Genomic DNA, 18,357 nt, shown 5'->3' with positions numbered 1-18,357 from the left:
TTTGAATAAAGCAAGTGAGTGAATTTAAAATGTAAATTTGCTTTAAACTAGAATTTTTCTTATATGCTCTTATGATTTTATAAAAGGACTGAAGCCATCATTATTTATATTTATATGACTTGTGTAAATTATCGCTTCCTGTTAGGATCAAAGATGATTCTTATAGCACCACTGAACATATTAATGCTATTTATGGCTACTGAATTTGTTCCAAACATTATACAAAATATATTACCTACATTAATAGTCACAAAAAATGATGACGCTGGATTATCTCCTTTCCTAGATAATGAAACCAAATCTCAGAAAGAAATGGCTTGCCAAGACTTACACGGTGAATGAGGAGCTGGGATTTCAAGACTCTTCTGCCTGACACTCAGGTCCACGCTCTTTTTACTCACACAAGATGAAAGATTTCTGAGGGAGATTTTCCCCACTGTCTTGACAATAATAAATTCAAATTTTATATCAAGTGTCAAATTTATTTTCCCCTTTGTGTCTATTGATATTTTCCTTATGATGTAAAACTGTGGCATGATGAATTAAGCTTCCAAGAGATAAAGTGTCCTTCTCAGCCCTGCTGGCTGAGATGGAGTAGAGATTCAAATCTCCTGGAAAGTGACAAGTGGTAGGATTCACTGATCCCAGGTCAAGATGTGAGCCAGATTAGCCCTGCAACCCCAACATAAGCAATCATTTGGGGGAAGTGATTTTTAAGTTGTCAATATTTAATGGCACCAAAAAAGTGATCTGAGCTTGGTCTCTGAATGCTGTGCTCAGTTAGCTGCACTGCTGCCACTGTGCTGTAATTTTTAGCTGATTACACATTAGTTCATTTAGCTTTGTTTCCTCTTCCCTACTGTGCCATACTATTAAACGAAAGCGAGGGGCCTGGCATCCCTCTGTGCACAGAGCTGGTATTGTCACAGTGTAATAAGGATACATCCAGTCAAACAGCATGGTGTAGCTGGTCTTTGTGTTCAGTGCAAAGGCAATCCCTCGAAGATCTCTTGCCAGCCCGATCAACATACGCTGTCAGTGGGAAAGAGACACAGTAATTGATTTTCACGTTAGTGCAGAGCAGATGGAGTAATAATCAGGCAATAATGACCACATATCTGATTTTGATTCATTAGCTAAAATGTCTCGTTCAGATCCTTTTCTGTAGAAAACCATAGACTCTTTAAACAAACAGACCATCAATCTGCTGACCAACTCCACTTTGCTTCTTATAAACTGAGCTAAATCACAATTTGAGCAGCTTAGGGACATTTAGATTTTCAACATAATTTGTTTCTAAATGTTGCCAAATTGGGAGGGGAGAAGGACTGATAATTTTTATAAAACAGATATGCATACTGTTTAATAACAGTAAATCTTAGCATTGGCTTACATAAAATCAGTCTCACCCCACAATGTAGAGTCTATCCTGGAAACACAATGACATTTTAAGATTCTTAATGAATAGCCTTAAAAACTTAGAACAACAGCAACAACAACAATAACAACAACTAAAAACTGGCTAGGTGACTACTGGTATTATGATAAACCCAGAATAGCAACTGTATTTTTTAAGCAAGAAAAAGAAGTAAGAAAAAGAGATCTATATTCAATGTCATAAGACTTGAATTTGAATCCCAGCTTTATTTAACTCTTAATGGCAAGGTAATGTACCTGAATCCATCTTCTCATCTATAAAAGGGGATGGTAATGCCACTTTCACAGACGCAATGCAAGGAACAGATGAATATGCAAAAATCCCTAGCCAGAGCCTGATATGTAGTTAAGTGGTCTATAAGTATTTAGCTTTATGGGGGGGGGGATAAAAAAGGGAGAAAGACAGACAGACAGACAGACCCTGGATTTGAATAAAAGAGATCTGACTTCTATTCTGGACTCTTAATTAATCTGTCTTTAGGATGATGCTTGGGAAGAGAAAAAGAAAACCCATGAACAGATGCTAGAATGTCAGAACAAAAAGCACAAATAAACATAATTGCAGAACAAGGGGTGGAATCGCTGAGATATGTAATTGTGATTTCCAAAGATACTGTTTCAGTAGAGTCTGCCTGAAAATGGTCCCTACAATTTTTTTTTTTTTAAATCAGATTTTCTCTTTCTTCACAGTTTAGTAATAAATGAAAACCACTTTAGAAAAGAGGTTTAAATTATCATTGAGGATCCAGGCATGTTGGCACATGCCTGTAATCCCAGTACTTGGGAGGCTGAGACTTGAGGACTACAGGTGTGAGGCCAGCCTGGGCAATTTAGTGAGATCCTATTTCAAAATAAAAAGCAAAAAGGGTTGGGGGTGCATCTCAGAGATAGAAAGCTCCTGGGTGCAATTCTCAGTACTACCTCCTCCCCAAAAAAGTAATATAAAGGAGGCAGCAACTACTGAGCCTCATGTTAACGATGGAGTAACATTTGAAGCAGCAAATAATAGTTAAACTGTTGAAGTATCTGGAATTTCTCATCCCTCTTACTCTTCCTAAAGGTAACTAAATGTAACTAGATGATATTCATTGGAAGATTTAGTTTCTAGTAACAGTTTATAGAATGACGGTTACCTGAAGTTTGGAATCTGAAAACTTTGAACTTCTGTTTCTTTAAATAAATGGCCAGTTGTGTTGGCACACACTTGAATCCAAGTACTTGAGAGCCTGAGACAGGAGGATGTGGGTTCATGGCCAGCCTCAGCTACTTAGTGAGGCACTCTGCAACTTAGTGAGACTCTGTTTCAGAAAAAAAGAATAAAACATCAGGCTGGGGGTAGAGCTCAGAGTAGAATGCCCCTGGGTTCAATCCCCAGCATCACGATAAATAAATAAATAAATAAATAAATCTTTTTTTTTCATATTCTTGACAGTCCTTGTTTTTCTGCAGTTGGCTGGACTCTGTTGTTATATCATCTGCTATTTTATTTAAACATTTAGTCTAGTATGTAGAGTTTTTTCACTACCTGAAACTGTTCTTTTTCTTAGCTTTCCATATTTCTTATAAGCCTCCAGAACAAAATATATATTCTAAGAAGCCTTCTTTGAACAATTCTATTCTGGCTGTGGTCTGTGAAATCCAATGAACTTTATACTTGGCTTTGTTGTCTGCTGAGGTGACCTTTTTAGTTTTTAGTCTGTTTTTATTATATACACTCACAGGCCATAGCCTTCAAATAATCTTCACCTTCCACATATTGCATCAGATACTTACCATTTTACCCTAAAACTATAATTTTTACTTTCTATGTGCCCAGTAGTTTTTTTGTTTGTTTGTTTTTGTTTTGCAAGTCTGGGAATGGAACTCAGGGGCATTCAACCTCTGAGCTACACCCCCCTGACCTAATTTTTATTCTTTATTTTGAAACAGGGTCTAAGTTGCAGAGGGCCTCACTAAGTAGCTGAGGTTGTCTGTGAACAGTGATCCTCCTGTCTCAGCCTCCCAAATGATGGGATTACAAGTGTGCGCCATCACGCCTGGCTCCTAGCACAGTTTTTAATAAAATATTTTAAACTATCATTATACAAAAGGTTAATTTTTGTTTTCTCACAATTTTTTTTCTTCCTCAAATGGTGCCAAATTAGCAGAAATGCTCAAATTCAAATCCATAGTTTTTCTTAATGGAGTAAAATGTAGCCATAAAATTATATCAAAGTTTTAGAAAATGTTACCACATAGCAGAGGAAGCATATGGTAACTAAATGTAAGTTTTAAACAAAATCAACTGAGCAGGAAAGTTCAGCATTAATATAAATAAGGAATAGATTTTTTTTTTGTATGTTCAAACAATACCTTTTACCTCCAAGCAGCACAGAGTCCTGTAATAATCTACATGGATAAACAACACTGAAAGTACTTTCTTCATAGCAAAAATATATCCAGCTTTGGTCTGAGACAGCAAGAGTATTAACTAGGAGCTCAACTAGGCTCTTAATCTGAGAGAGCTAATGTGACTGAACTTAATAAATAGTACAAAGATCTTTATTTCAAAAGCTGCCTTTCTCCTATAGTTGGTAAACACTAGACTGATCTGAAAAGTGACAGGTGCCTACATTTTTAGTGAGGCTGTTTGTAGAGTGGGGCAGGTTTGATGATCCAATCCTATGGATTCTATTTTGAATAGTTCAAGGAGAAATTGCTGAGTGTTTCAGTCCGCTGCTTGGTGAACAGTTGTCTGTGTGCCAAGTGTGAGACAAATGGCCTGGGAAACGGCTGAAATGCGGCTCCTTCCACCCTGACCCCCAAAACAGGGTTTCTAATGGAAAGTCTGACAGACCCTTTACTGTAGTGGCACTACTGGGGGCAGCTATAATATTATCCTCATAATTCTACCATATAATAACAACAAAGAAAACGAAGGTGAAGGGTCATTGTGCTTTGTCTTTAGAATTAAGATGGCTGTCTTCATCCTTACAGCATACTCTTAATTCTGGAGACACATCTTAATAACCTCTAAATAGTTCCAACAAAAGAGCCGTGTCAGAGGAATGAGCAGGCCCCAAGGTGTTTCAACTGGAGTGTTTTCATCTGCCTTTATTGCTCTATCCCTCTCCAGAATTAAGGCAATAACCTGTGATAAATTATTCAGGAACTGCTACAGGGATCAAAGCAAAATCATTCTGTTAAAGTGCTGTTTGCAACATTTGGCACTTAGTGCGAAAACTTTTAATGTGCGCATGCTGAAAATCAAGGATTTTAAATAATTTAACACTGTGGAGTTTTTACGAAGGGACTAAAGATAGCAGGTTCCTATTTAACTGCTCCTCTTCCTCTGAGAAGTTTTCATTCATTTTCCTTAAAATGGATGACGTCATTGACAAATCAAAAGTGATGCATGAGTCAGGGAAGTATTGGACTATATTTTATTGTGGATAAAATTATAGGGAAAAAAGCCCCATATATTTTGAAATGACACCCCAGAGCCAGGATTTGTCACAGTGCTTTCTTTTTTCCCCTTTACTTTGGAGGGAAAACCCAAGACAAAAATTCAATGCTCTCTTCAATTTTATTATGACTAAGTAAAAAACAAAACTATAAATTTAAGAGTTTTGTAGCATTTTCTCTCCTTACAACCATATTTCAATACAGGTCCTTAATGTTCAAGTTCATCGTGAAATCTGCATTTGAAAAATATCTATAAATAGGGAGTTAGGAAATCCTGGTAAGGGTTGCAAATTAAATGAATTTGGCAGTCCTGAGGCATTTTCATGGAGATATTTTAACAGCATCACCTCCTGTGGATTGGAATACTAAATACTTTATTGAAGAACAAAACAGAACTGTTTTTATCTCTAGTACTTGCAAAATGAAGTACCTGAAAGCACTTTTGCATGTATTATTTATTCATTCTGATAGAAAAATAGCCTTAACCTAATAAATTACATTTAAAAGCATTTAGTGCAAAAGTTTTGTTTATGATAAAGCAACAGATTTAGTTCTTTATCGGTAGCTCAAAGCACCAAGTTTTCTTTATACAAATTAGACAGATGGTGCTTACAGTAGAATTTACTAAAGGTCTGTCACAACAAATGCAGCCAAGCTGCATATTTAATCACTGCAGAATCTTGTCTACCTGCAGCTGCCAACTGCTAATCCAATTTCCCTGATAAATGTGGCAAGAGACACGATCAGCAATAAAGAGCATCTAACTCCATTTTCCTGCAGGGCGTCTTTTGATGAACATTTAGGACGGAAGCTCGGAGTGCACTGTGTGGCCTTGGTTCGTGGCAGCTGCATGCATTCTGGGGCACAGTTCTCAGGTTACTCACTTAATTCTGCCACTATCATTACGTTGCTATTGATCTCAGTAGCTGTTGCCTACACAGCATTACTCTAGATGAAGCTGAATCAGGCAGTTATCATGCATCAAACTTGCTCAAAAGCCTGGAGATTTCCCCTTAATTACTTGTGATTTTATTTGCAAATACCGTTAAAGTGTAATCAAGCAGTCACTTTCCAGGGTCGTTAAGAACTTGCTGGTTTAGGGATATATCACTGGAACTCCATTAAAAATGACTCTAGGAAGATAGTTTCTATCAAACTAGATGGGATCACATCAAAATGGGCTTAGAATATAATGAAATCTTCAAATGAGACAAATGTAATTTTTAGAAAGATGGTGTTTTTCAACTCTTCACTGCTTCTTTTCGATAAAGAGTAGCAATGACTACCTTAAAGCCACAAAGATTTTGTAGGTCAGTAAAAATATCTGGAGGACATCCAAAAAGCACAGTGGAAACTCTGATGAAGAATTTCACAAGACAGGGAACACAAAGACGATCTCTAAGATTCTTTTCATTTAAAAATTTTATGACTATGGTATCCTGATTTACATTTATTTCAAAAACTCCATTTTAAATTAAAAGGCATACATTTGGAAGGAGAATTATACAAATAGAATCAAATATTATCATTTTTTAATCTGGCTTCTTTCTATATATATATCTTCTTTTGGTGAAAAGAAGAGCCAGGCAAAAGGTGGTTAACATTCCAACATAAACATATTTCAAATAATAATAAAATATGACCCAAACATAACCAACAAAGGTGCCTACATTCTCTGGAGTGCATTTGTTAGTCTTTTAAAAATAACAATCAGGGTCAATCTATTTAATACAGCCCTGATACATGATAATTTCAGGAGATAGTATTTCTATTTAGCAGTTTGTGCTTCCCCTCCCCCAGGTTAAAATATGGGCTGTTTTGTCACAAACAGCTTGCTACACTTAAGGATTTTACTAATAAAACATAATGTTGTCTTAGATATTATGACTGTTGCCACAGCTGAACTGACTTGTCAAATCAATCCTAATATGGCTCCCACAGGCACATAAAAACCTTATTTAGCTATCAGTTATCCTAATCACTTTGTTCAGTTTAAGAATGCAATACTTCAAGACCAGCTCCTATTTATACTTATATGCCTAGCCATTTAATAAAGTCTTGATTTATATAAATTCTTGTTTAAAATATTTAGAGATGTAGTGTTTTAGCATGTGTGTATTTGTATATTTTTCCATATGGATATGTTGAAACATAGTGCAGGACAGATGAGGAAATAGAGATGTTTAAAGTGCTACACTCATGAGAAATGAAAGGTAGTTCTATAAAAGGTAGTAGCTGCCACAAGAGACAAATCTGCCATTTTAACCATGAACCAACTATTCAAAACCATTCACAGAGCTCAAAGTCCATCTGTATAAGACTAGAAGAGTAGTTATATGAAAAGTACAACTCAAAGATGCATGTAATCGGGCACACTTAAATTTTATACATGAGGTCTGATGATGAGGCACAAAGCACACAGCTATGCAAAACTCTTTTCTGTATCTAGATATTCTACAAAGAACAAAACAGTCTTCCTTCTGTATAGAAACAAACCCACCTTTACATCTTCTTGCTTAAAGTTGTTGTTGAATATCTGTAATACTGTTTCAAAAGAGACTGTGAGAGGCAGCATGAAATTCTCAAATTCGTCCTCATCTTCGCCTATTAGAGAAACAAAAGGGTCACGGTGGTTTAAACTGCATGCTATTGTACATCAGCCTCGTACTGAGCGCTGTGCTAAGGCTTAGAAACGGTCTAGAGAAGAGGTCAGCCTCATTCACATCCATGACACATTCTGTGCTCTGGATCATTGAATATGCTGGTGTTTTGCCTTCTCTTTTGCACCAAATGAAATAGAAAAATTACTTATCAGCCATTTTTTTTCCTGGCTCTTTATTGGAGTAACAGACTCATGCCCCAGGCATCTCTGCCCTCTAGCTTCTGGGCCCCCCAGAGCTTCCCTGATGCCCGAAGGAAGGCCACGTTCAAAGCCTCAGAGACAAGATCTTTTTTTCTCCTTTTTTTAAGATGCCAAGGCCCTAAAGGGCTCATAGACTCAGGTGCCCAGACAGCTTTAAGTCATTATTCTCTTTTGTTTATGTTCTCTAAAAAATAATTTGTTAAATAGATGAGAGGGAAATTTTTAATCTGCCAAAAAGAATAGGGTCCCTTAGGGGTCATCTAGATTTTAAAAACATTCTTCATGGGTACATGTCCTCTTATACTAAGCTTCCTTTGCAGTGTGTGTGTGTGTGTGTGTGTGTGTGTGTGTGTGTGTGTGTGTGTGTAAGAAGGGAGAGAGAAAAGAAAAATTTACTATTAAATTTTCACTTTTAAGATAGACTAACCTCCTCAATGATTCTGTCAAAAGAGAATCTTCACTTCACATGCAGATATACACAACTGATATTTGTTCTTTTTTTGTTTGTTTGTAGTACTGGGGATGGAACTCAGGGGCATTCTACCTCCAAGCTACACCCCAGACCTATTTTTTATTCTTTACTTTGAAACAGGATCTCAATGAGTTGCAAAGGGCTTAAGTAGCTGAAGTTGTCCACGAACTGTGATCTTCTTGTCTCAGCCTCCCAAATGTTGGGATTATAAGTGTGCACCACCTGATAATTTATACTGTATTCTTTTCAAAAGAGGTTTCTTATAAATGAAATTGGATCCCCTCATTTCATGTCACAAGTCCCACTTTACTGATGAAAAAAACAGGCAGAGAAAGTTAAGTGACATGCTTAAGGTGGCCAACTTACTTGCAAGTAGAATGATAAGGTATCTCTCTCCTGGTATCTATCTACCTTATTAGTTTTACTAGAGTTTTAATACAGGGCATTAGGGAGAAAACAAGCTCTTAGCGAAGAAACCAGTGGTCCTCAAAGATTGGTGCTTAATCTAGCAGCATGAACATCATCTGGGGACATATAGGATGCAAATTTTCAGGCTCTATCCCAGATCTACTAAATCGGAAACTAGGGGTGGGATTCAGTAATTTTGCTTTAACAAGTTTTCCAGGTGATTCAGATACATACAAACATTTGAGAAACACTAAATCATATATCATTTTACACATAAGGAACCAGAGGCTCAGGGGCACAAAACTTGGTGACTCTTTTGACTCTTAACAAGTGACTGATATGGCTGACCCTAATCTTTTATGATTTCTCTTCTACCTCCAACTTCATATACTTTGTTTCAAGGGTTCAAAAGAACTTAGCTTTGTTGAAGAGATTCCAAAAGGCCAATGGGTCTCTCCTAAAGTGCTGTTCTAAACAAGGGTGAAAGTCCTAGAAAGTAAGGCAGACCAAATTATAATCCCTACTCTATCAACTGGCTATGTGACCAGGTTATTCCTCTTAAATACACTCACCCTTCTCTGTCAACTAGTGATATACTGAACTTATATAGAAGTGGTTCTTATTTTTCAAGACCCACAACAAATGATGGCATTCCTAATATCTGAGTTAAGCGTTCTCCAGCCCCTCTGCAAATAATCTCCCTTCTCTCTGAATTTCTATAGCATGTTGTCTCTTATATTTTTGGTGCTGAAACTTGGATTCAGAGCCTTGTGTGTGCGGACACTGAGCTATGCCCTTAGCTCTTGTCTTACTCTTTACTATAATATCACAGTGCCTTAAATTAAAATTATTTATGCATATATCTATTAATACCACCAAACTGTATTATCACCTACATCATACCAATACCATTACTATTAGATCAGGGCTACTGTGGGTATTAAATGAGATAAAATTTGTATGCTGGGGGTGTAGCTCAGTGGTACAGTGTTTGCCTAACATTCATGAACCCTTGGGTTTGGATCCCCATCACTCACATATACATAAATGATAAAATTTAACACACACACACACACACACACACACACACACCTTATTAACTACCAAGATAAACTGATGGTATTTTGGGCTCAATTTCAGGAGAGCTGATGCATCTTTGTGTTTTTCTATAAAAGAGAATGATGTAGTGAGCTGGTCAGCAGGCACAAGTGTAGGATTCTACTATATATTGTTTAACTCTGGATATTTTATTAATGACTCAATCTCACCTATAAAATAAGAATAAAATACCTACCTTTGAGAGTTATTGTAAAGATTAAATGTTATAAAACATGAAAAACAGAAGATGCTCAATAAATAGTACTGGTGGTACTAGAGTATTTTTTTTTGTTTGTTTTTTTTTTGTTGTGCTGGGGATGGAACCCAGAGGTTTTCTACCTTTGGGCTACATTACCAAACCTATTTTGTATTTTATTTGAAAACAGGGTCTCACTAAGTTGCTGAGAGCCTCACTAAGTAGCTGAGGCTGTCTTTGAACCTGCATGATCCTATGTCTCAAGTACTGGGTAGTCCCAGTACTTGTAATCCCAGGACTGCCTCTCAAGTACTGGGATTACAAGCGTGTGCCACCACGCCTGACACTAGTAGAGTATTAACACTAAAAACAGTGCTTTGCATTATTAGGGAAATACTGCATCTGAATAAAAAATAGTTGCTAAGTGAAGGTGAATTTATAAAAGTCATTATTTTCCAGGTGTAGTGACACATGATTGTATTATTAGTGCTTGGAAAGCTGAGACAGGAGGATTGCAGGTTTGTGGCCAGCCTCAGCTACTTAGTGAAATCCTCTGCAACTTAGTGAGATCCTGTTTCTAAATAAAAGAATAAAATAGAGCTGGGGATTTAGCTTGGAGGTAGAATGTCCCTGAAGCTTGGAGGTAGAATAACCCTGAGTACCATATAACACACCCCAGTACCATAAAACATAAAAAATCCTTATTTTCTTAACACCCAATATAAAATAACAATACATAATTGAAGTAAACATTATCAAATCATAAATGGATAAATTATATGTGCATTATATTTTATACCATATAATCTTACTCTACTTTAAATATGATATTATTCATGAGAACAGTGGCAATTATCATGGCAGGTAGATAAGGCTGCTGGTAACAGTGGATGCTTTGAAATCAGGAAATTCATTTAAGTTTAAATCCTGGCTCTGCTACCATTAGCTGTCTGGCAACTAGGCCTTAGTATCCTCATTTGTAATGAAGAAACATGGTATTTACTTTATTAAAGTAGCTGTGAGGATTAAATGACAAAACATATGTAACTCCCCTTTATTGGCATTTCTTAAGTGGATAGCCATTAACTTTTTGTTGTTCTAGGTTTAATATGGATTTAGAAAGGTGACTACGATAATCAAAGTATACCCAGATTGCCAGCCCAGGACCCTTTCTTTGGGAACAAAGCTTTTCCAACAAAGTTTTCTCTTTTCCAAGGTGAAGATGTTTATCTAGAAAAAGGCAAATTCAGAACTTTAATATTTCAACTCCCTCACTTAATATTCTGAACTACAGATCAAAATATTTCCTGATTCCACCTCTTTCTCCAATAAAATTTTAAGACAAACACATACCAGGAACATAAGAGGCTCGCTTCTTTGAGAGACAGGAATATGAGCAACAATTCTATTTAAATGTCATGTTCTCATAAAGCCTTTCCCAGACCACTCTATCTAAAATAGTATCTGGTGCCAGGCGTGGTGGCGCACGCTTGTAGTTCCTGCGCTTGGGAGGCGGAGATAGGAGGATCACACAGGTTCGAAGCCAGCCGTGCTGGTTTAAGAGAACCTGTTTCCAAATAAAAAAGTATGAATAAAGTAAGTCTGGAGTGTAGCCCAGAGGTAGAAGGGTTTCCAGGAACCCCAGTACCACCACCACCACCACCAACAAAAAAGTATCTGGCTGGGCATGGTGGTGCACGCTTGTAATCCCAATGCTTGGGAGGCTGAGACAGGAGGATCGCACTGGTTCGAAGCCAGCTTCAGCTACTTAGTGAGGTTCTCAGCAACTTAGTAAGACCCTGTTTTCAAATAAAAAATATAAAATAGGTCTGGGAGTATAGCCAGGAGGTAGAAGAGCCTCGGGTTCCACCCTCAGTACCCCCCCACTAAACAAACAAACAAACAAACAAACAATAAATATCTAGTGTCCTCTCCCTCATCACCCTCCAACCCCATAACCTGCTTTACTTTTCTTGAGACTTACTGTGATTACTAATTTACATATTTATACATTTATTTGTCTTATTAGAATGTAAGCTTCTCAGGGAAGGAACTTTGTTTTGTCCCTGGCTGTATTCCCAATACCTAGAAAAAGGGTCTTGTACTCAAGAACTATTTATGGTGTAACTGAATCACAGTAGTGCTTATATGTAGGCAATGAATTTGGTACTGAATTTCCTTGAAAATACTTATGTGACTCTTTCTTGATTCAAAGCACTGTTGCAAGACACTAATTGTCACAACAATCCCATGAAGTTGCACAATTTCCTTCATTTTACATGTGGACAGAAAGCTTGCCCAACATCCTGTAGGTGGGAAGTACCAGTGAGCTAGGATGCCAGCCGGGTATGTTCTACTCTGAGTTCATGCTTTCCCACTGTGACTCTGATGGGGTGAAGACTCAGAGAAGTATACTGAACCCAATGTCACAGCATCCTGAGTTTTGAGCTGCATGGAGTTAGGCAGAAGAGTCAGCTTGGTTCTGATGAGGACAATGGAATCTCTAGGCAACCACACAAGTTTAAGGTAGGCAAATGTCAGACCTGATACATATTACTACTGAATGTTTATGTTTCAGTTACCACTGTTTTTATGTTACTGAGACATGATGTATTATCATCTAAGGTAGAGAACCGGTCATTTTTGTCTGTATCGTGCACACAACTTTATATATCTATTAAAGATTTTTTCCCTGCATTTGTATTACTCATTGAGGTATCACAGTTTTAGATGAAAAAAAAAAGAGTTCACTGTCTTACAATTTTCATATTTAAGATACAGTCATGTATTTACTATGACAAATATGAGTGTGATAATTTTATGAATTGTAACTGAAGCTGCCATTTTTTTCTAAGCAGACAAGGGCCCAGAAACCAATGATTTATAGACTAAAATTTTTGTTAAAAAGTAAATACTAATATAACATTATAAGATCTCTCATACATAGAAATAAATAATAAATTCTTTGACTTTTAGGTAAAATACAAAGGTAACACCTTTATTGGGTTTCTGAGGATTCAACAAAGAATTATTATTTATATAAGTTCCAAACATTTCCCTTCAGAGATGTCACATTAAAACTGAACAGTAACCTTTTTATTACACTAGCTACCAGATATTTTATTTGTAAGGCATTTAATTTATTATTTTGTACAATTTAAAACTGCAAGTGGAGGATAATGTAAAATGGTACAGCCAACATAATATACTGCAGTCACTCTAGGAATATTTAGCAGTTACTAAAAATTTTAAATTGTCCATGTATGAAAGCATTGCTACTAATCTCACTATTACGTACTAGGAGGGTAGTGGTGGTGGGGGGTGGGACTTGACGGGAAATATATCAAGACCTATGTGCATGTTGGTTTGCATGACTCTGGACCTTTTCACTATGATATATAATGATAATATATCAATGAAAGTATAAAAACAATGGAATATTGTTCAGTCATAATAATAAAGTGTCAATAAGTGCTAAAAGAAGGAGCCTTGAGAACATCACGCCAAGTGGAAAAAGTCAGACATAAAGGCCACATACTTCATGATTATCATCTCATGAAGAACACATCCTCTATTCATAGTAAATGTCCAGTATAGGGTAAACCCATTGAGACAGAAAGCAGATTAGTGGTTACCAGGGAATGGGAAGGGGAAATAGATATTATGAAAAGGGATGGCGTTTCTTTCTGGGGTGATGAAAAATGTTCTGTAAGTCCATATGGTGAAGGTTGCACAACCTTGTGAATATTCTAAATTTAATACATATGAGTGAAGTGTACATTTAAAGGGTGAATTTTATGGCATGAGAATCTCAAAAAAAGGGTCTACCACAGGAAAAATCTGGATTTGCGTTCCCTTCTCATTTTATATTTAAATGTATATAAAAAATGAAATGTCTCATTTCCTTCAATTTGAATGCAAATAACACTTGGATTTAGGGAAGTGAACAAGGAGAAGTAATATAAATAACCGCTAAAGGTGTCTACACTCTAATCATGTGAACCTATATGTTAGGTTAAATGATAAAAGCATAATTAAGGTTGCTAATTGACTTTAAAATAGAAAATTATTCTAGGTTACTTAGGTAAGTCCAATGTAATCTAAAGGAGTAGAGGAGAAGCCTTAAGTGGGAGAAGCAGTTATGGCAACATGGGGAAGGCTAACTTTGATGTTGCTGGAAAAGCGGGAGTTGAATCAATGAAAACAGGGGCACCCAGAAGGTGTAAGGAGACAGGGTCTTCTTTAGAGCCTCCTGGAAGAAACACATCCCCATCAGTACCTTGATTTTAGCTTATGGGAAGCCATTTTGGACACCTAACCTCCAGAATTGTAAATTAATACACTGGTATTGTTTAATTCATGAAGTTGCAGTAACCTGTTAGAGTAATAATAGAAAACTAATATAGTCAGTAAAGATCTGTTATAAAGATCTGGCCCAAATTAAAAAAAAATTAAAAATTGAGAGCCGGGCGTGGTAGTGCACGCTTGAAATCTCAGCACTTGGGAGGCTGAGCCAGGAGGATCGAACAGGTTCAAAGCCAGCTACAGCTACTTAGGCTCTCAGGAACTTAGTGAGTCCCTGTTTCCAAATAAAATATAAAACAGGTCTGGGAGTATAGCCTGGAGGTAGAAGGTCTCTGGGTTCCATCCCCAGTCCCCCCCCCCCATTAAATAAATAAAAAAAAAAATCAGAGAGGCAATGGATGAAGAAAACAATCCATTCAAAACCAAGCAAAGACGGGCATGGTGGCGCACACTTGTAATCCCCGCACTTGGGAGGCTGAGACAGGAGGACCGTGCAGGTTCAAAGCCAGCCTCAGCTGGTTTAAGAGACCCTGTTTCCAAATAAAATATAAAAGGTCTGAGAGTGTAGCCCGGAGGTAGAAGGCCCCTGGGTTCCATCCCCAGTACAACCAAAAAAAAAAAAAAAAAAAAAAACAAGCAAAAATGAGTGATCTTAGAAGAGCCAGTTATTCAGCAGGTCTGAGTTCACATCACCTGCTGTTCCCCAATGTTTCATTAGGATATCACTTCTAAAGTTCTATTAGCTTATAACTGGAGAAATGTGCGTAGTAGCTGGTCCCTAAGATGGGCCAGAATTTCATGTCATTCCAGTTCCCTCTAAACTGACTTGAAGTGACTTGTGGCTTCAGGCAGGGTAGGATTATTATAGCATCCGTCAGGAAATGTCATCAATTCTTGCCTCTAAATAGAAATATCCCCAAATACTGAGAGCAGAGCAGAAGCATTAAGAGGACTGAAGCGGCCTCATTTTGAGGTATCAGTGGCAGTCAGTAATTCTGTCCATAAATGTGTTTCTTGATTAATATTTACTAACTCCTTGCTCTTAGTGTCAGAAGTAGCTCTACGCCCTTTCACATATATTTATCTCATTTAAACCACATAACAACTCTTCAAGGTAGAAATCTCCATTTAATAGATGAGAAAATTGAGGCTCCCTGAAACTCCACTCCCCAAGGAAGCAGAATGTTTTAATTCCTAGAAGGAAAACTCATTACCCAGTGCAGAATATCACTATTCCTTTTCTAAGATACCTACCCTCGAAGTTTCATCCCTGAAGTATCTCATTCCCTGGAGTGCTCTAGACTCTCTACCCTCCAAACCAGGTAAGTTATTAAAATTGGATCTGGACTTAATGGGCTGCTTTCTGCCTACAGGGCCATCTAATTAGTCTTAATTATCTCATTATAGATTCTAAGTATTTCCAGCTGCTTCTTTACCCCTACTGCCCACTCCCTCCTCCCATCCTCATGTCTATTTTCCAGATATTCTCTGCCAAGTCATGGACACAGGTGATATAATGGTATGCTCTTCTATCTATAGAACATGAACAATTTCTTTTATTTATTTCTTTTTTTATGGTACTGGGGATGGAACTCAGGTGCATTCTACCTCCAAGCCACACCTCCAACTCTGTTTTATTTTGAAATAGTTGCTGAGTGTGGTCTTGAACCTGCAATCCTCCTTTCTCAGTTCTCCCAAGCACCAGGATTTACAGGCATGTGCCACCATGCCTGGCTACAACATTAGTTGCTTCAGATTAAGCCCCTTATTTGCTAACTCTTTCTGTGATATCTACCTTTACATTCCTTAATCCATGAGAAGAAATATACTTTACCTAATGAATGGACATAAGAACCAATTTTAAAACTTAATATTTGACTTTCACTGACCATCAAACTGTAATACTTACAAACTGTACTTATATGTGGCAAATAATTAACATGAATCAGCTTAGTTGATAAAATTTAGGAAGTAATCCTCTCCTTTCCTCTCACTGCAACCAAGGCCCATACCAATCATTTGATCTAAATGGTTCAAATAAAAATAAAGTAGAAAAAGTTACATTTCTTAATTGACTGAGAAGGTAAATGGTAAAAGGCAAAAGAATAGTTTAACAAAAGTGGGTGCAAATACGTGGTCAGATGGCTACCAGTTATGTGATTGACCTCGGATGAGTCATTTAATCTCTTATCCCCAGTTTTCCAATAGACAAGCAATGGAATAATACCTATTTACTGTAGGCTGACACGAGAATCAAAAGGATAAGGTACATGAAGAAAGTGGCTTGCAAAGTATATTTGTAAGCAAATTTTTTTTTTTTTTTTTTTTTTTTTTTTTTTTTTGGTGGTACTGGGATTCCTGGAAGCCCTTCTACCTCCGGGCTACACTCCCAGACCTATTTTTACATTTTTATTTGGAAACAGGGCCTCCTAAGCCAGCATGTGCGGCTGGCTTAGAACCTGCGCAATCCTCCTCCCAAGTCTCTGTCTCCCAAGCATGGGGATTACAAGCGTGCGCCATCACGCCCGGCTAGCAAATGTTTTTTATTGTTAATAAAGAAAAGTGCCCTTTATGTGTATTTTTATTTCTTTGCGGGTCTGGGGATGGAACCCAGGGGCATTCGACCTCCGAGCTACACCCTCTGCCCTATTTTTTATTCTTTATTTTGAAATAGGGTCTCACTGAGTTGGAAAGGGCCTAAGTAGCTGAGGCTATCTGCGAACTGCAATCCTCTGGTCTCAGCCTCCCGAATGCTGGGATTACAAGCATGCGCCACCACACCCAGCTATATGTGGACTTTTTTTTTTTTTTGGTGGTACTGGGGTTCCTGGAAACCCTTCTACCTCCAGGCTACACTCCCAGTCCTATTTTATATTTTTATTTGGAAACAGGGTCTCTTAAGCCAGAGAGACTGACCTCAAACCAGCGTGATCCTCCTGTCTCCGCCTTCCAAGCGCAGAGATTACAAGCGTGCGCCACCACGCCCAACAATGTGTATTTTTAATTCTGTCTTTAGTAGCTATTTCTAGAGTACTCTTCACTTTTTATTTGATCCATTTGCTTGTTACCTAAAATCTTTCAAATTGAAGTTTGCAGTATCTTTCTTTGGGTGCCAATTACTGGTTACATGCCACAATAGTATATGATTAGCATGTTACCTTTACTTCTAAAGACAGTGCTATGTTTTAACATCAGTATTCTCCTAGCCATTGAAATTATGATTGCTTCTTAGAGTTTGAATGCTGGAGAAAATGCAATGCTTGCTCAAATCCTATCCACATGCATGCCATCTGAGTAGTTCAACATAAGATGAAATATCTCAGGAAATTTCAAATTTCTGAGTCATAAAAACTTAATTTTCAACTAATAATAATTGGTATTCCACAAAACAAATAGCTTTGTTACAGCTCTTTTCCACATTTCCCTCTTCAATATTTGTCATCTGAATTCCCCTCCATTCAAATTAAGCAAAATAGAAGGTATTTATTTATTCAACTATTTTATACTGAACAGCTCCCTGGAGGGGCTCCATTTACTGGCTTGGGTAATACTCTTTCCCTTAGTTTATTAGATTGACAAAGTTAATTTTAAAATAACCCAGGGAGCTTTAAGTGATTCTTGGAAGGCTAACATGCATGCACATATGTTGGTTACCCAGTTCTTTTTGCATGTGTGCTATTTTGTGAGAGGATAATTTTTGCATTTATTTTGATAATTTCTTAGAATACAAAAAGGAACAAGGCCAACAACTTACATGTTTTGAAACATTATCATTCTAATACTGAAATCTTTTCAATTCTTCCTACATGTGAACATTCTGTCTAGCTTAGTTAAAGCAATTTGATAAAATGGTACAACTGTTTACTGCCAAAAAAAACAAACCCCAATTTCATCTGAAATACAACCTGGGGCACACAGCATCTAATTAAATTCATACAAAGTGTGAATTATTGAATACAAACCAAAAAGCTTTTCAAAGTAAATACCAATTAATGTGACACCCAATTTCTTTCCCCTTTCCTAATCACTCCAATGTTCATGGCTTATATACAAAACATATTCAATTTATTTTGTAGAATTCAATTAAAACATGCTTTATATTTTAATCCAAAAACTATATCCAATGCTTTTGAA

The 18,357-nt window shown here is 37.1% G+C and overlaps 1 protein-coding gene across 1 annotated transcript in view; it reads right to left on the bottom strand.

The window, feature by feature from the left end:
* Positions 1 to 18,357, bottom strand: part of RANBP17 (RAN binding protein 17) — a gene marked incomplete at both ends in the record, with an annotated part of 325,987 nt that overhangs the window by 75,079 nt on the left and 232,551 nt on the right. The window contains 2 exons of the mRNA XM_080698633.1: positions 944 to 1,032; positions 7,382 to 7,485. Coding sequence (XP_080554759.1) covers positions 944 to 1,032; positions 7,382 to 7,485 — 193 coding nt within the window. The remainder of the gene's footprint in view (positions 1 to 943; positions 1,033 to 7,381; positions 7,486 to 18,357) is intronic.

Source organism: Muscardinus avellanarius (assembly GCF_963383645.1).
Source record: "Muscardinus avellanarius genome assembly, chromosome: 7".
Lineage (NCBI taxonomy): Eukaryota > Metazoa > Chordata > Mammalia > Rodentia > Gliridae > Muscardinus > Muscardinus avellanarius.
This window is presented reverse-complemented; position numbering and strand designations above follow the sequence as displayed.